The 15,415-nt window shown below is 25.6% G+C and overlaps 1 protein-coding gene across 1 annotated transcript; it reads right to left on the bottom strand.

Moving 5' to 3' along the window:
• Nucleotides 1–9,345: 9,345 nt before the first annotated feature.
• Nucleotides 9,346–15,034, bottom strand: LOC145844195 (carbohydrate sulfotransferase 10-like). The gene is made up of 7 exons (XM_082951565.1): nucleotides 14,656–15,034; nucleotides 13,914–14,019; nucleotides 13,693–13,847; nucleotides 12,861–12,976; nucleotides 11,038–11,235; nucleotides 10,614–10,754; nucleotides 9,346–10,305 (listed from the first exon to the last, which is right to left on the bottom strand). Exons 1-7 carry the CDS (start codon nucleotides 15,028–15,030, stop codon nucleotides 9,987–9,989), a joined length of 1,410 nt encoding a protein of 469 aa, XP_082807691.1. The 5' UTR covers nucleotides 15,031–15,034; the 3' UTR covers nucleotides 9,346–9,986.
• Between the last annotated feature and the right edge of the window lie 381 nt (nucleotides 15,035–15,415).

Raw genomic sequence — 15,415 nt, 5'->3', positions numbered from 1 at the left:
CTGTTTAGTGTCTTGTCTAGGTCTAAATAAGCACTAAGTTGCTTGACAGTTTTAGTTTGAAGAGTTTTACTATTAGTGCCTTTTTTAAAAATTCTTTTTTAAATAAAATTGATTCTCCAATTACTTTTGATAAGTTTAAAAACTTTTTTTTATATTGTTTGTTGAACGACAAAAAATAGTGCCCAAAATATTTGGGCTCAACTTGGTGCACGAAGAACCTTTCGATTATCGAGTCGCACGCCTCTTCGATACTTTTTATCGTCTTGTCCATTAATTTTACAATCAAGTATCAAGAAATGTATTTTGCTCGACACAACCACTGTCACGCAAAAAAAAAATTATGGGCTTAATTTATGAAAATTTGAGCTTTTTTAAGCTGTATATATAAAATAAAACTCTTTTATTTTATCAATTGACCAACAGGATTTGGTTATTTGTATTATAAAGATACATATACAACGGGAGCCGATCATTTCTAACCCGCTGTCATTTCTAACCTATTCACTTCTAACCCGATCACTTCTAACCCGATCATTTCTAACCCGATCACTCCTAACCCGATTATTTCTAACCCGATCACTTCTAACCCGATCACTTCTAACCCGATCATTTCTAACCCGATCATTTCTAACTCGATTACTTCTAACCTGATCCCTTCTAACCCGATCAGTTTTAACCTGATCATTTCTAACCCGATCACTTCTAACCCGATCATTTCTAACCCATTTTACTTGTTTATTTTATTTTTTAATTCAGATTTCATTCAAAAACAAATTAGTCTTAATAAAACTATTAAAGTATTTTATTATTAGTTTCTTAAAAACATTATGATTTTAATGTGTTACGTAAAAAACGTTGTTAGTATAAACTTCAATTTTAGTATTACCTTAACATAGGTTTAATTTACTTTTATCACCTTATTTTTAGATATTTCATTCTACACACAATTTGAATTTTTTTTCATTATTTCATATTTTCTTGTTCTTTCAATTTAATTTAACAGACGTTTTCGTTAATCATATACAATTCACTAAAATGTTTACTTTACAATATCTGAACTATTCTTTGTAGGATTTCAAAGTAGTACTTATAACTATATTTAAGTTGGATCATATAATATATTCACGTGACTATAATAATTTTATCATAAGCAAATTTAAAACATTAAACCTTTACAATTGTAATATTCAGATACAAAAACCTTTATATTACGGTCTAAAAACTACAATGTAAGTCTGTTGTAAATGTTATACTATTTCTGACTAGTGTATTAACGTTTTATAGTAGGTTAGTTTTAAGTTTCATTTTAATAATTTTAACAAATTGTTATACAACTTGCATAGGCCTATTAAGATAATGGAGTTCAAACAAACACTAGGAGAAATAAAATACGTTTGTTATATTAACTTAAAAAGCCTGATTTTTAGGTATAACCTAGATATTAAAATCGTTATGTCATATAACAAACCGCAAAAGTATTTTACGTCGATTGAACGTCTTGAATTCACATCATTAATAAATTTCTACTTAGTCCTAGAGCAAAAAAAAGTCACTAACAATTAAACAGACATGTTTATATGTATAACAAGTCCGAGGTTAATTAAATTTCGCCCAGGTAATCTTCTTTAAAATCTTCACTTAATTATATATAATATAAAAAACGTTTTAATTACGAATTAAAATAGTACTTTAGTTGACAAAAATTTACTTAAAATTTACTTTGTTATGAACAGTTGAAATAACGTAAGTAAAAACGAAATACGTACTGAAAAACAGTTTTAAATACAGTAATAAATTAATTATAATTAAATTAAGTATAACTAGGAGCAGAAGTTTATAAAAACTACATCAAGTTTTTTGTTTCTTTTAATCAACTATTTATTCAGACAATTATTACACGCAACATATTTACTTTTTATTCATTACAGTAAAGCCAGCTTGAAGTTTATTGACTTTATTCTCGTTGTTTTTTTGCACCTCTAAATTTCTATAAAAGTCATGAGATTTTCTTTATTAGAAATTAAAGTCTATATTACAGTTTCACATCATAAAGCAATTTTATCATTTTATTGTAAGTTTTAAAAATGTGTAAATTTATTAAGTAACTTATGCTTATGTTTCATATTTAATTATCGCTAAATGATCTTAAGTTTTTGTGTTTTTGGAAACCTGTAAAACAATAACTTTTAAAAGATATCAAGAAATTTCTTAAAGAAGTTTCTATTATTAATCGTGAGAAACTGTTTTTGCAATGTTAAATTTTAAAAACTTTTAAATTTTCATGATGAATGTAAATTTATTTTGCTCTATATACATCATATTTTGATAGAAAAAAAAGCAAAATGATAAGTTTTCAGCACTTAACTTTTATAGTTAAGTTTAGTAAATAATATGTCTTATTTAATTTTTAAATATAATTTAACTTTGGCTAAAAGAAAGAAATTTAAGTTCAAGGTCTAGTAAATGACGGGTTCTAAATGTTGAAAAACGTCAACCTCTACTTTTGACTTATTAAACAGTATACATTTTCGTTTTAAGAACTTAAAATTTTATAATGATAATTTAAAATGAAACCACCATACTAAAAAAGATTACTAAATTTTATTAAGTTTATTATTTCAAGTTTCATAGATACTGATATTATTATTCTTAAAAAGTTGTATTTATATAAATTCGCCATAAATTTGAATGTAACTTGCCAATTTGGTCTCTATACTTAAAAAATGTGTATTAACTATATAGAATATCTTCAAAAAAAGTAGAGAATAGTCTTTAACTGCTGCAATACTCATTACATTTCTTACATTGACGACTATCATAACTTAATATTTAATCTTTAGAATACAAAAGACTTATACTTTTCCTAATTCCTTTTTAAAACTAATTAACTACAGTTAATTTATAATCCATTTTAAACTTTATTAAAATAATTAATTACCACGAAAATAAACCATTAGTTCATAAACCTTACGAAAATAAATCATAATAAACCATTGATATAATATGTAGAATTTGATTCTTTCTACAGTTTGATTTTATTAGCAGCGGTTTTCCTATGTAAATAATAAAAGGTTTTTCAATATTTTCGATAGATATTTATTTAGCCTGTATTCCTAATGTGCTTTGGACTTTAAATTTAGTGGTTAATCAAAGCACTTATTTTTTTTATTTTTTTACAGTTGTCGGTAGCTTAATTCCAATAATGTTTATTTAAATTGAATCGATTATGTTGTGGCATACCGAAAAAAATAATAGATAAAAAATCAATGAAATACCAAACGGTTGCACAAATGTATAGAACCTAACTCTAAAAGTCAGGATGTGTATATCCGGTTGATGTTTGAACAAGAATATATTTTATTCATGAACTTTTGTAGTTTGTTTGAGTTCTGAAATTCTAGTATGTTCTAAAAGAATTTTCTAAAAGTATCTATGTAACTTCTTTTAATGAAGAAGTGCGTAATATAGACTATTTTGCTGATTTCTGCTCTAAAATCGTTGATACAATTCACTAAATCGTCTCAATATGTGTTGCTGAATTTTTAAAAGAAAGTTTTTTGTTGAAAAGAAATTGGAAGTTAATTCTAAATTTAAAGATTGTGCAACTGTGTTTGGTTTTATTGGAGCTCACTGATCGATGAATGAATTGATGTTAAACTTACTTATTATGGAGTTAAAACCAAATGTTTTAAAAATCTGTTCCTTCAAATCATAAATAAGTCAATTAGTATTCTACTAAAGTATAAATCTTTTTTGCTATTTAACCTATAAATATTAGATAAAACTATAATTTTATTATTTTAAGGTATATAAATTTGCGTCTCTCTGTTAAGTGTCATTCAGTTTAAGTAGCTTAGCTTTTGATGCCTAGGTCAAGCGTAGAATAAAGAACTTCCAACAGCAGTGAATATAAAAAAATAAATTTTAACAAAAACTATCTGAACATTAAGTTTAGATATATACAAAAACAACTAAAATTCATTAAAACTTTGTTGAGATTAATTTGTTTTTGAAACAAACCCTAATTTTAAAACAATAATAAACAAACATATTAATACAGATCGGGTTAATAATTTTCGGGTTATACTGGGTTAGAAATGATCGGGTTAGATATGATCAGGTTAGAAATGATCGGGTTATATATGATCGGGTTAGATATGATCGGGTTAGAAATGATTGGGTTAAGTCAGGTTAGAAATGATCTGGTTAGAAATGATCTTGTTAGAAATGATCGGGTTAGAAGTGATCGGGTTAGAAGTGATCGGGTTAGAAGTGATCGGGTTAGAAGTGATCGGGTTAGAAATGATCGGGTTGGAAATGATCGGGTTAGAAGTGATCGGGTTAGAAGTAATCGAGTTAGAAGTGATTGGGTTAAAGTGATCGGGTTAGAAGTGATCGGGTTAGAAATGATCGGGTTAGAAGTGATTGGGTTAGAAGTGATCAGGTAAGAAATGATAGCGAGTTAGAAATGATAGTAAACCATATACTACTTATCAAAAACTTAATGAGATTTGTGTAGGCCGAACAGTTATTTGAGACGGTGTAATATTCATATAAACATTTTGGAAGTCAATATAAGTAAAAAAACTTTTGAGTTTAGAAATCAATATGCTTAAATCATTCTCTATAACCCAATAAAGAAGATGTTTTAAAAAACTAAAAGACAAAGTTAAACCTTTGAAAAAAAAAACAAAAACAAATTTAGGTTTTGCAGAAAAGTTATGTGTAAAATTTATTATTTAAATAGTGATACTACTATTTTTGTAGTGATTACATAGTGAAATTTTTAAAATGAAAAAGCATTACATTTAATTTTTAGTTCTTTGTTTATCAGCAATTTTAGATATGACTTGTTGTGCTGGGGAAGAGCAAATAAAAAATGTATAAATGATATCAATGTTCTCATAAACAGAGCACTTAGATGCATCATTATAAGAAATATGATGATAAAATAAGAAAATTAAAAACTCAGAAAAAAAAAATTAAATGTTGAAAGTCTGTATCTATATGAAATAGTTCTGTTTAAGTTTAACAATAACTTGTAACCAGATAACTTTAAAAATTACTATAAAAGTGTAAAAAATGTCCATTTTTATCATACGAAGTCTTCAGAAACAAATTTTTTTCCTACCTATATTCAACAGCAAAATAGGTTATAAATCGCTTTCCAACCTAGGAAGTTGGTTATGGAATAAGCTACCATTATTTAAAAAAATAATAATTAATTTGGGCAGTTCCAGGATAAACTTAAAAGTTATCTGTTAAATAGTGATTCTTAAGGTCATTAGTGATCATTCCTACTCGTCTATTTACTTTTGTTTAAGGAGTTAATAGTATCTGTCATTTAATATCTAGTTTTTATTTATTTTTTATGTTTTTGTTTTTTTTTGTTCGAAAGTTGATTTGTTTGGTTACAGTAACATTGGTTTAGTCTAGGTTTTAATATTTTCTATCTGGTTATATTTTAGGATTATTCTTTAAGATTACTATTTTGAATTAAGTTCAGAATACTTAAAAACGTTTATTTTTATTTTTATTTTTTCTTATGCTTACAAACTTTTTTTTCTATTATAGCATGCAAATGTAAAAAAAATAGTTATAGATATTTTTATTTTAGCAGAAAATAAAGTATCTAAATAGTAAGCTTAGATAACTGTTCCAAGCAAACTTAAGTTAAAAAATTTCTTTTTTTTTTGAGGAAATTAAAGAAAAAAATTCTTCTTTTTTATGTTTGCAAATGTTGCTTGTTATTATTACAGTTTTAGACTTGGACAAGTATTCAAAAATAAAACAGAATATTTTAATATAGAAGGAAATTTCTTGTTGTTAATATTATTATTGTTAAAACTATTATAATTTTTTATCTTTTTTATCTTATTTATTTTGCAGTACTTATTTTTCATATTTTATAAAAGTTAAGTTCAGTTATTGTAAAAATCACTTCTTTAAAATTCTTTAAAAAAATCAAAATAGTTTATTTAACTATTTAAGTGTGAAATTGTTTTTACTGTTCAAGTTAAATTATTAAATAAAATAAAAACTACCTTTTTAACACAAAATACTTATTAAAAAAAATTCGTAAAAATAGTTCCGCGTATTACATTTTACTTTCTTTAAAGAAGTTGTAACCTATAATTCAAGTATTCACACGTTTGTTATTAGTGTTGTTTATCTGCTTTTAAAAGTTAATTTAAAGTTGTATATATATTTTTTAGTTCATATGTTACTAAACAAGATTCATAGTACATTATTAAACACAAAATTCAGTTAATTTTCGTTTAGTTTTATTTTTTTTTTCATTTTTCTTTTTGTTTAACTGATTGTTTATTACTAAGAATTTAAATATTTAAATGATAAAAAAACCTATGTGTAATAGCTCGCAAGAAACTTTATAAGCACGTGGTGTACGACTTGATAACCGAAAGGTTCCTTTGTACACCAGGTCCTTAGACCAAATTTTGTGAGCGCTTTTTCTATCGTTCAATAAACAATTATACCGGATCCTGATTAAAAAAGATCTGGATCCAAGCAAAGAACTGTCAGATCAGGATCTGATGGATCACTTTAAAAAACTTTTATAGTTTAAACTCAATTGGAATTAATTCATTAAATACACAAAGTTATTATAAAACATAAATTTGGTAAGTTTAAAAGAATAATAACTTTGACGCAGAACTTTTTATTAACTTTGTAAGCTAATTAATCTTGTTTATATAGCTTTGAAATCAAACTATGTACAATACTACTTTATGAAAAAGATAGATTTTGAAGAAAATAAACCAACTTAATTAAATAGTTTTGAAATAAATAAATATAGACAAATTGACATACAATACACATTAAACGAAAAAAAACAGAACAATAAAAAAAGCTATAACTTAGACAAAAGTCAAAGTCTATCTATTGTAATAGTTTAGTGACAGTCATAAGTGAAAATTAATAAAAATTTGGTAGCGTTTCTTCATAAATTAAATATGATAAATTTAAACGTTTCACACTTTGTAAATTAAGGCTAAAAAAAAACTATTCAGAGGTAAGCAACATTTTCTGTCAGCGGGCTAAGTTTACCAGAAATAAAAATAATACATAAATAAATATCAATAAAACCACATTCCATGGGTAAAACTTAATTCTGAGCCTGAAATCCTGAGTTTTAGTTTAAAACCTCGAATAACTTCTTTTATTCCTTTGATTATGCATCTCAGAACATTTAGTGTAAATTAAAAAAAGTTTACGTGCTCGCGGTTCTAGCTTTTGAAGAAGCTTTGAATTTTTTAAGTTTAGACGGATCATTGAATAACAAAAAAAAGATTAAAATTGTGAATATATGTTTATAACAACTCAATGGTGTACAAAACATTAAAACTATTTTTATCAGGTTAAAAATAGTTTCTTAATGAATAATTATCTCTTTGTTTAAAAAAATTAACCTTATCTGTCAGAACTATTTTTAAAATTACAAGCTTTCAAGTCTTTAGTGTTTGAAATGTTTTCAAAAGGTTTAGTTCCAAGCTTGGATATATAAGAACATTTCAAACGTTTATGATTAAATTTAAGTAGTTAATTTTATAATTAAAAAAAAGTAAATACACGCTGGTTAAAAAACATATAAGTAAAAGTTATCGTTGATTAGTTAACATCTGACACGATATACAATATAATAGCTGGAAAAATACAGTTATTCTAAAAATACATAAACACAACTTATTAGTTCATGTTAATAATTAATTAGTAAACGTGTTAAACAACAGCACGGTACTTTATTTTTATCGAGGATTTAAAAACTATAATAAAACTAATTAGCTTAATTTTAACACGAAACATTAAACTATAAAAAGAGTATTTCTAAGAAGAATCAAACCGTACTAAGAACATTTTTATGCTTTTTTTAACTTACTAATAATTTACACAGTACTCAGGCACGTAACAATGAGCTTATCATATAATTTTTAAAATGTGAGGTTAGTTTAATATAAACCTTTAATTTCTGATTTAACAGAGACTCAATTTTTTTAATACGTCATGCAAGTTAAGGTAATTAATTTAAGTTTAAAGAATTAAGAAGTTGAAACAAAGAACACGAAATTAATATTTTAACTTTAGTGAAAATTTTAGTATAATTGTATAAGTTTGTTGTTTAGATTTATTTGAAAACTATCTCGTTTATATAAGAAACAATTTGTCTAAAATATTTAACTTTTTCAATTTGAACGAGTTCTTAAGACTACAGTTAATTTATATCTAAAGTAAACATTAGTACAAGACTATATATACTTTTGCATAAAAAATTGGAAACGCAAATTTTTTTTTGTTATTAGAATAAAAAGCCACAGGAAAGTGAATACTTGGTGAAACTTAAAGAATTTAACATAAAGATTTTTGTAACAAATCACTTTTAAGAGTTTGTAAAAGAAACGTTGAACATTTATCCGAAACTTATTCTAAATGCTTGATTGAGCAGCTATGCTTAAATGTAAGTTTTAAAAATTTTATTTTTAGCTCGGGTTCATAAATTAATATTTAAAGTTTTTACAAGTTTTAAACAGAATAAAGCTTAACAAAAGCAAGAATTTAAACGTGATGATTGATTGAAAACAAAAAAAAAAGTTTTTAGACCTAATTATATGTTCACAAAAAAACTAAAACTTATAAAACTCATAATCATACAAATATCAAAATACAGATAACAGTATAAACTTTTCATTCCAACGTAATAAAAACAAACTATCAGTTGTTGTTGTTACTTTTATGACCTTCTTAAACTTGTCTTTGAGTTTCTACAAAACAAAAAAAAATTAAAATTAATCTGCTTGTGTTAATATTTAACAAATTCTAGTCATACAAAAAAAAACTTTAAATTGTACATTAAATATTTGTTTGTAAAACAAAACAAACACTTAAACTATTTGTAAGCAAGATATTCAGCAAAAATTTTTCAAATAGCTGCATTAAAAAATATCAGTGAAATACACATTTGACATAAATTTTGAGATTTATGTTGTGTCTTGAAGATTTAAGTGTAACAAAACAAATGCTTTGATAAATTAAAAGTAGTTCTATAAAGTTATAATTACTCTAGAAATTATTAAAAGTATCTAAAGAAGAAAACGACAAAGACGTTCAAAAGTAACTGCTATAAAACTAGCAAAAAATTATAAGTTGTTTAATATACTTTTAAAGAAACAAAACGATAATAAAAAAACTTTGTTTTAAAATATACGATGAACAAAACTAAAAACAAAATTTTAACTTCGAAAAATAAACAAAAGTTAAAATATTTAAAGACAATTCTTTAATTTTAAGTTTTCAGTAAAGTTTTTAAAAGTAATTTAAGCAAGTGCAATATCGACTTATCAAATAATTAAATTCATCGAAGTGTTTAAACGCTTACCTTGTAAATATGATAAATAAGTTGTTCTACAGCCAATAAAAAGATGAGAATTTCTATGACCTCTTTAAATAGTCATGCGTAAAGTTGATATTTAGTATTATAAAGATCACTACAATGTTTATACGTATAATTTTACAGTTTTAGGTTGTACCTTAAAGTATTTAAAATACTTTGATATGTAGTAAGTGAGGTAAAGGTAAGATAAATAAAGTTAACTGTGGAACAATCAAAAAGTCAAAGGATTTTTCATGTATAGTCTAAAACCTGTGTTAAACTATTTTTAATAGTTGTTTTATATTTAACTTAAGTTTTTGAGTATAAAAAAATTTCAACTTTAATTAAATTAACTGTTAACTTATTTGCAGAAAAAAATTTAAATGTTTTAAAGTTGTATAACGGAAAATAGTATATACTGAGAAATTTTTTGTACCATAGTTAAATATAAATTTTCAAACATTTTCTAACTAATAAAATTATACAAGCCATAACAAGAAAAATTAACCTTCATTATTTTAAATAATATAACAGCTATCTTTTTCTTTTTTGAGTTCAAGTGTTTCAACTAAATCAAGCCTTTAAACTATCAGTTGTAAAACTACAGATCCAGCTTAAGCAAGTTCAAGTCTCTCTCGAAATTCTTCACAAGATTCTCATACTCGCTCTTCGGAAGTTGATTTAACATCTCATCAGCTTTGTTCGTGTTTATCAGAGACTTCCTATCCGGGAAGAAGACTTTTTCTCCTTCATCGTTTCGTTGCAGGTACTCCAGCAACTTGTTGGAATCCTCGTTGAGGTGATCGAAGTCTACTATGACGTCATAGTTAACCGCGCAGGGGTTGCACAGGTCCATGATGTTGCGCCAGTGCACGTCAACTTTTTCGGGGTGGCCCTTGGCATACTGGCCCATGACCAGTCTGTGGGTTCAAATTATTACAAATTTTTATTAGATATTAGTTGCTAGAAAAATAAGAAAAAAGAGTGAACCTTATACTTTTTAACTTATCCTAAGTAAACAGTTGTATATCTTGTTTTAAAATTTATTTTACTTTCTTACCAATTAATAGTTTTGTTATTGTACTATTTATTGTATCATAGATACTAGATTATAATTCAAACTTTTGAAAAATATTGTAAAAACTTTAATTAAAATGGTTATAAAGCATTTGAAAAAAAAATTAAACGGCCAGCTATTAAGCTTTTAAAAGTATAGATACAAAAGTACTTTGTGAAAAGGTTGAAATCGAGTTCTCCGACGTTCAGAGCTGTTAGTGACGTCATAACTTCCTCTTTCTCCCGTTGCGTCAGATTTTTATAAACATCCGATTTCTCAATGAGAGTTTTGTAATCCTTACTTTGGTAATCTCTGTTTCAAAAAATTGCACTTATTTGGTTACTAGTAATTACATTTATTCATTTTAAATTAACAAAGTGCTAGCTTATGAAAATATTGTAACAAATGTTTAAATCAATATCATAGCTTAACAATTTGATTTCAAAAGTCACACCCAATAATAAAAGAAAATATTTCTTAGCTGTACTGAGTTATAAAATTAAAGAAAATCTTATATGGCTGTCTAAAAACTATAAACATTAAAAAAAAAATTAACTCAATAATATTAAGGTTGAACGACAAGTAAACTGTGTACCTTATTTTGATGTTGTGCACGAATTCAGGAAGGTACTTCAGTGCCGCAGGTTTTCCCAACCTGTTCTTGTACCCGTCCAACTTGACCCTGCTGGTGAACTTCGAACTGTGGGCAGACACGGCTCTTTGCAGGGGTTTCCTGTTCACGAAGAACGTCGTGTACTCCTTTAACTTTTTCAATGCCTCTTCTACTGGGACACTAAAAATAAGATAAAAACTGTTGAACTTGTTTAAGTTTAAAAATGAGTTGTAAATAGTTTTCAAAACAGATACTAAAAAAGAATGAGTCTTGGATTTGTGAAGCGAAAATAGTTATTATATCTAACTTTAAAAATATTTTCTTTATACGAAAAATAGATATGTTTAAGTTTCGTGCAAAATGGTGGACGCTTCTACTATTGGGATATGAAACAAGTGGCAACAAGCTTTAAATTTGTAAATATTAAAACGTTTTTTTTTTCACAACTTATTTTTGTTTACAACTAACTATCTTTACTGCTAACATTGGATACTAAAAGAAAACGATAAGTCTGGTTTATCAAAAACAAAAAGCAAGTATATTTTTATTAACTTGATTTCCAATCCGCTGACATATTGTAGCAACCTTAACTGAGTATTCATTGAAGCATAACGGTGAAAATTGAAAACCTCAGAAAAAATTATAAATCAACATAATTAATATTTGAATATAGTCCATTGTTTTTACGCACTTTCTGTGACTAAAAGGATTATTTTCATACACTTCCCTAAATTTGACGTTAATTCTATTCATCAGTCAGTTCCGTGTTAAATTTGTACTGTTTTCAGATTTAACGGTATATGTTGACTGTTTACAAATCAATATTCTGTTGATTTCAAGTTAGCATTGTAATCTCTTCATAAATTTAAATAAATTTGAAAACATAAAAGTTGGTTTTATAGCATGCTTTTTGAGAAAAAAATGAAAAAAATTTCAACAGCTAACATTAACAACTTGTAGTCTTTTGTAAATGTCTTTGAATTTTATTTTTTGCTTCAAAAACTTTTTCTTACAATTAAATACATATATATAATTTAAAGTTGTTTTTAACATGTTAAATCGTCAATAAAACTAAAAACACTTTTTGTTGTTAATGAGTTAAGACAAAAGTAGAAAAACACTAGCTAATTTTTATTTAAATTTCTCTTAAAACTTCTATTTTTATGTTTTAAAATATTTGAAACTAGGAGTAATTAAATATAGGAAATAATCAATTTGGTGCTTAATAATTTTTACGCGTTTTTCAAATGACTTAAAACAACTTTCTATACAAGTTCAATAAAGTATAGCAGTAAGTTTGTTTAGTCGCAAAACATGCTTAAAGCTAAACTGCTTTTGATATTCAATGGAGCGTCGTTAAATGTTTGAAAAAAATATACACAAAAGTTTTCACATGAAATTTTATTCAGTATAGCCAAAACTACTGTTTAAATAAAAAAGAGGTTATTTTTTGTGCATTTTTATAAAACAAAAAAGATAAGATCTAAATATAAGTAAACTAATGCCCAAGACTGAGTATAACAAAACAAAACTAAAGGTCTAGGCAGTTTTAAATTTATTTTAATAATTTAGATTTTAAAATGATAAGAGTACTTTCCTTAAACTTTTATACAGACTAAACACACTACAAACTGTTCGTAAAAAAATTTTAAAAGCATGAAAACATATAACTACGCACTAAAAGTTTAAAATAATATGATAAGCGGTGAAAGTTAAAAGTAGCTATCACTGCTTAAACAGAGCTAGCACATGTATAAAATTCTACAAAAATACTGATAAAAATATTCAGAAGTAAACAAACTCACTTATTAAGTGTAGTAATGAACCCGTGCCCTATGATTAGTTTGTCCCCTTCCACCGTTTTGTATCCTTCAAATCCTGAAAGATGCCACCAGAACCTCTTCCAAGAAGTGCACGCTGCCTTTAATAAACATGTATTGGTTTAAATAATTACTACGACCTCTTAAAATTTTAATAAGTTAAACTAGTAAAATTCTATCGTAAAATACTTCAAAATCTATAGTGGTTGAATTGGAATGGTTTTCCTTTGCGATATCAAAAAGGTTTACTTAAGCCATGGCTGCCGAATATTTTTGGCAAATTTTCTCCAGGTTTTCAAAACTTCTTTCAGGTTTATAAAATTACACGTTTTAGGGTCTATTTCTAGTTTAGTATCAAGTTTAAGGTAAAATATTTTGTTAAATAGTATAACGGCATTTAAAGATATCTTCAAACTTATTTAAATGTGGTTTTTAACAAAAAAATTTGAATAAGACAAAAAATATTTATCTATTTGATAGAATTTTTGAGTCAAATCGAAACTTTAGTATATAACATGTAAAAGTTGTTTAAAATTCTAGGTTTTTTAGTGATTTTTATTCAAAACTTTAGGTTTTTTTATTATTTCTTAAGTTTCTGATTTTTCTAGGATTCCAGGTTTTTTGGAAACCCTGTTAAGTTAAAAATATTTATGAACTTAGTATCGGTTCAAGTATCGCAACTGATATATTTTCTTTATCTTAGATATACAGTATGGTCATATAACTAAAAATTAAAAAAATCATAAAACCATTTTCAATCTAAAATTATTAAATTTATAAAGTACCAACAAATTAAAAAAAAAAAAAAATTACAAACCTTGGGCACTTCACACATTATGTATTTGTGCTTGTCGTTGTAAATGAACCTCGAAAGATCTATGTTTTTATTGGTGTAACTTTTGCAGTTTTCATGCAACTTAGCTATCCTGCTCTTGTAAGGTTCATTTGCCGATAATTCGTGAGGTTGTTTTCCTAAATTACTAATATTAGACATAATTTTTATTATTGATTAAATTGACTAAATGTAAAAAAGCTTACTGAGTCCGTTAATTCCGGCTTCGGTTAACCGAATTATGTCTGCTGATTCTTTTGTGTAAAGTAACTCCGGTGAGCTTTTTGTAGAAGTTACGCTTTCTTCTATAATCTTTTATTGATTTGATTCATTAGAAATTTTCTCAAAACAAAGTAAAAAAGCGTCGTAATTAAAAAAAAAATCACTAATATTCGGTTAAAATTAAACCAATGCGCTTAAACTGACAAAAACTATTTCATTCAGTCAAAAAAAATTTTTCAAAGGTACTATTGTGCAATGTGCATAGTTGAAAAATTAAAACTTATGGCTCATTTATTAGAAAAAGGTTTCGCTTAAAACGATTTACTATTTTTAGTAAAAGTTAGTACTGCAAAAAGTACTTTTGTAGATACTAAAGTTTTTAATGCAATTTTAAGAACAACAAAAGTTTGTTTAAAGGGTATTGTCTTATCACGTTTTTAAAAATTTCTGCAGCTATTTTAAAAACAGAGATTACTTAAACCGCTTCTTAAAACTTTTAAATTTTAAATAAAACAATCAAACATAAAATGTTTTTTTCTTAAATATAAAAGTAAAACTTACACAGGTTTGGTTTTAAATATCTTAGAACGTACATCATTTAATAAAAGTTTCAATAAAATTGTACAACAACGTATTACTTAACTAACTATACTATAGTAACAGATGTAAATTACTTTCTTAAAAATAATAAAGTAATGTGTGAACATGATAAAACATAATTCTTACTTCCACTTTTTTATTGTAGTTCAGCATTTCATTGGTCTGATTTGACTTTAAATCTTCGATTTGTATTTCTTCTATACTTATTTCTTCTATTGGTGTTTCTTGTACTGGTTTTTCTTCTGATAATTTTTCTTCTATTGGTGTTTTTACTATTGGTGTTTCATCTATTGGTAATTCTTCTATTGTTAAGTCTTCTACTTTTCTATACAAAGATTCCTCAGAACCCTCATTTTTGTTCTCAAAGAGTTCGGAATTTTCGCTTGTTTCAATCTTGGGTATTTTATCAGTCAGGTCATGTTTGAAATTGTTGACGAACAATAGTATAACTGCTAGTAGTAGTCCGAATTTTGAGTACCGCAATACTTTTTTATAATGCATTACGTGAAACCTGTGTTGGTGTAATAACAATTAAAACAGTTTTAAAAATGGAAAAATGAAGTGATTTTATTTTCTAAAACTTTAGACGGAAGTTATTTTTTTAGATAGCTTGTATGTTGAAATAGTCTTTTGTTATGCATAGCGTTATTTTTTATAATTTAAAATTAATATGTTTTAAGCTCATCTAAAATAAAGAGATTAAAACTTTATTCTAAAAATAAAAAAGAAAAACGGTTGATTGACATAAATAGAAAGTTTATAATAAAAATTTATAAAATCATAATAAATATAACATACAAAACTCATTTATACACTTAGATATTTCAGTTCAATTATAAAAACTAATTTTTTTTAACAGACCACAACTTAGTAAAAAAAATAATTC

Source organism: Thalia democratica, chromosome 9 (assembly GCF_965202585.1).
Source record: "Thalia democratica chromosome 9, ktThaDemo2.hap1.1, whole genome shotgun sequence".
In the NCBI taxonomy this organism is placed as follows: Eukaryota; Metazoa; Chordata; class Thaliacea; order Salpida; family Salpidae; genus Thalia; species Thalia democratica.
Note: the sequence above shows the minus strand (reverse complement) of the source record. Positions and strands in the feature narration are given on the sequence as shown.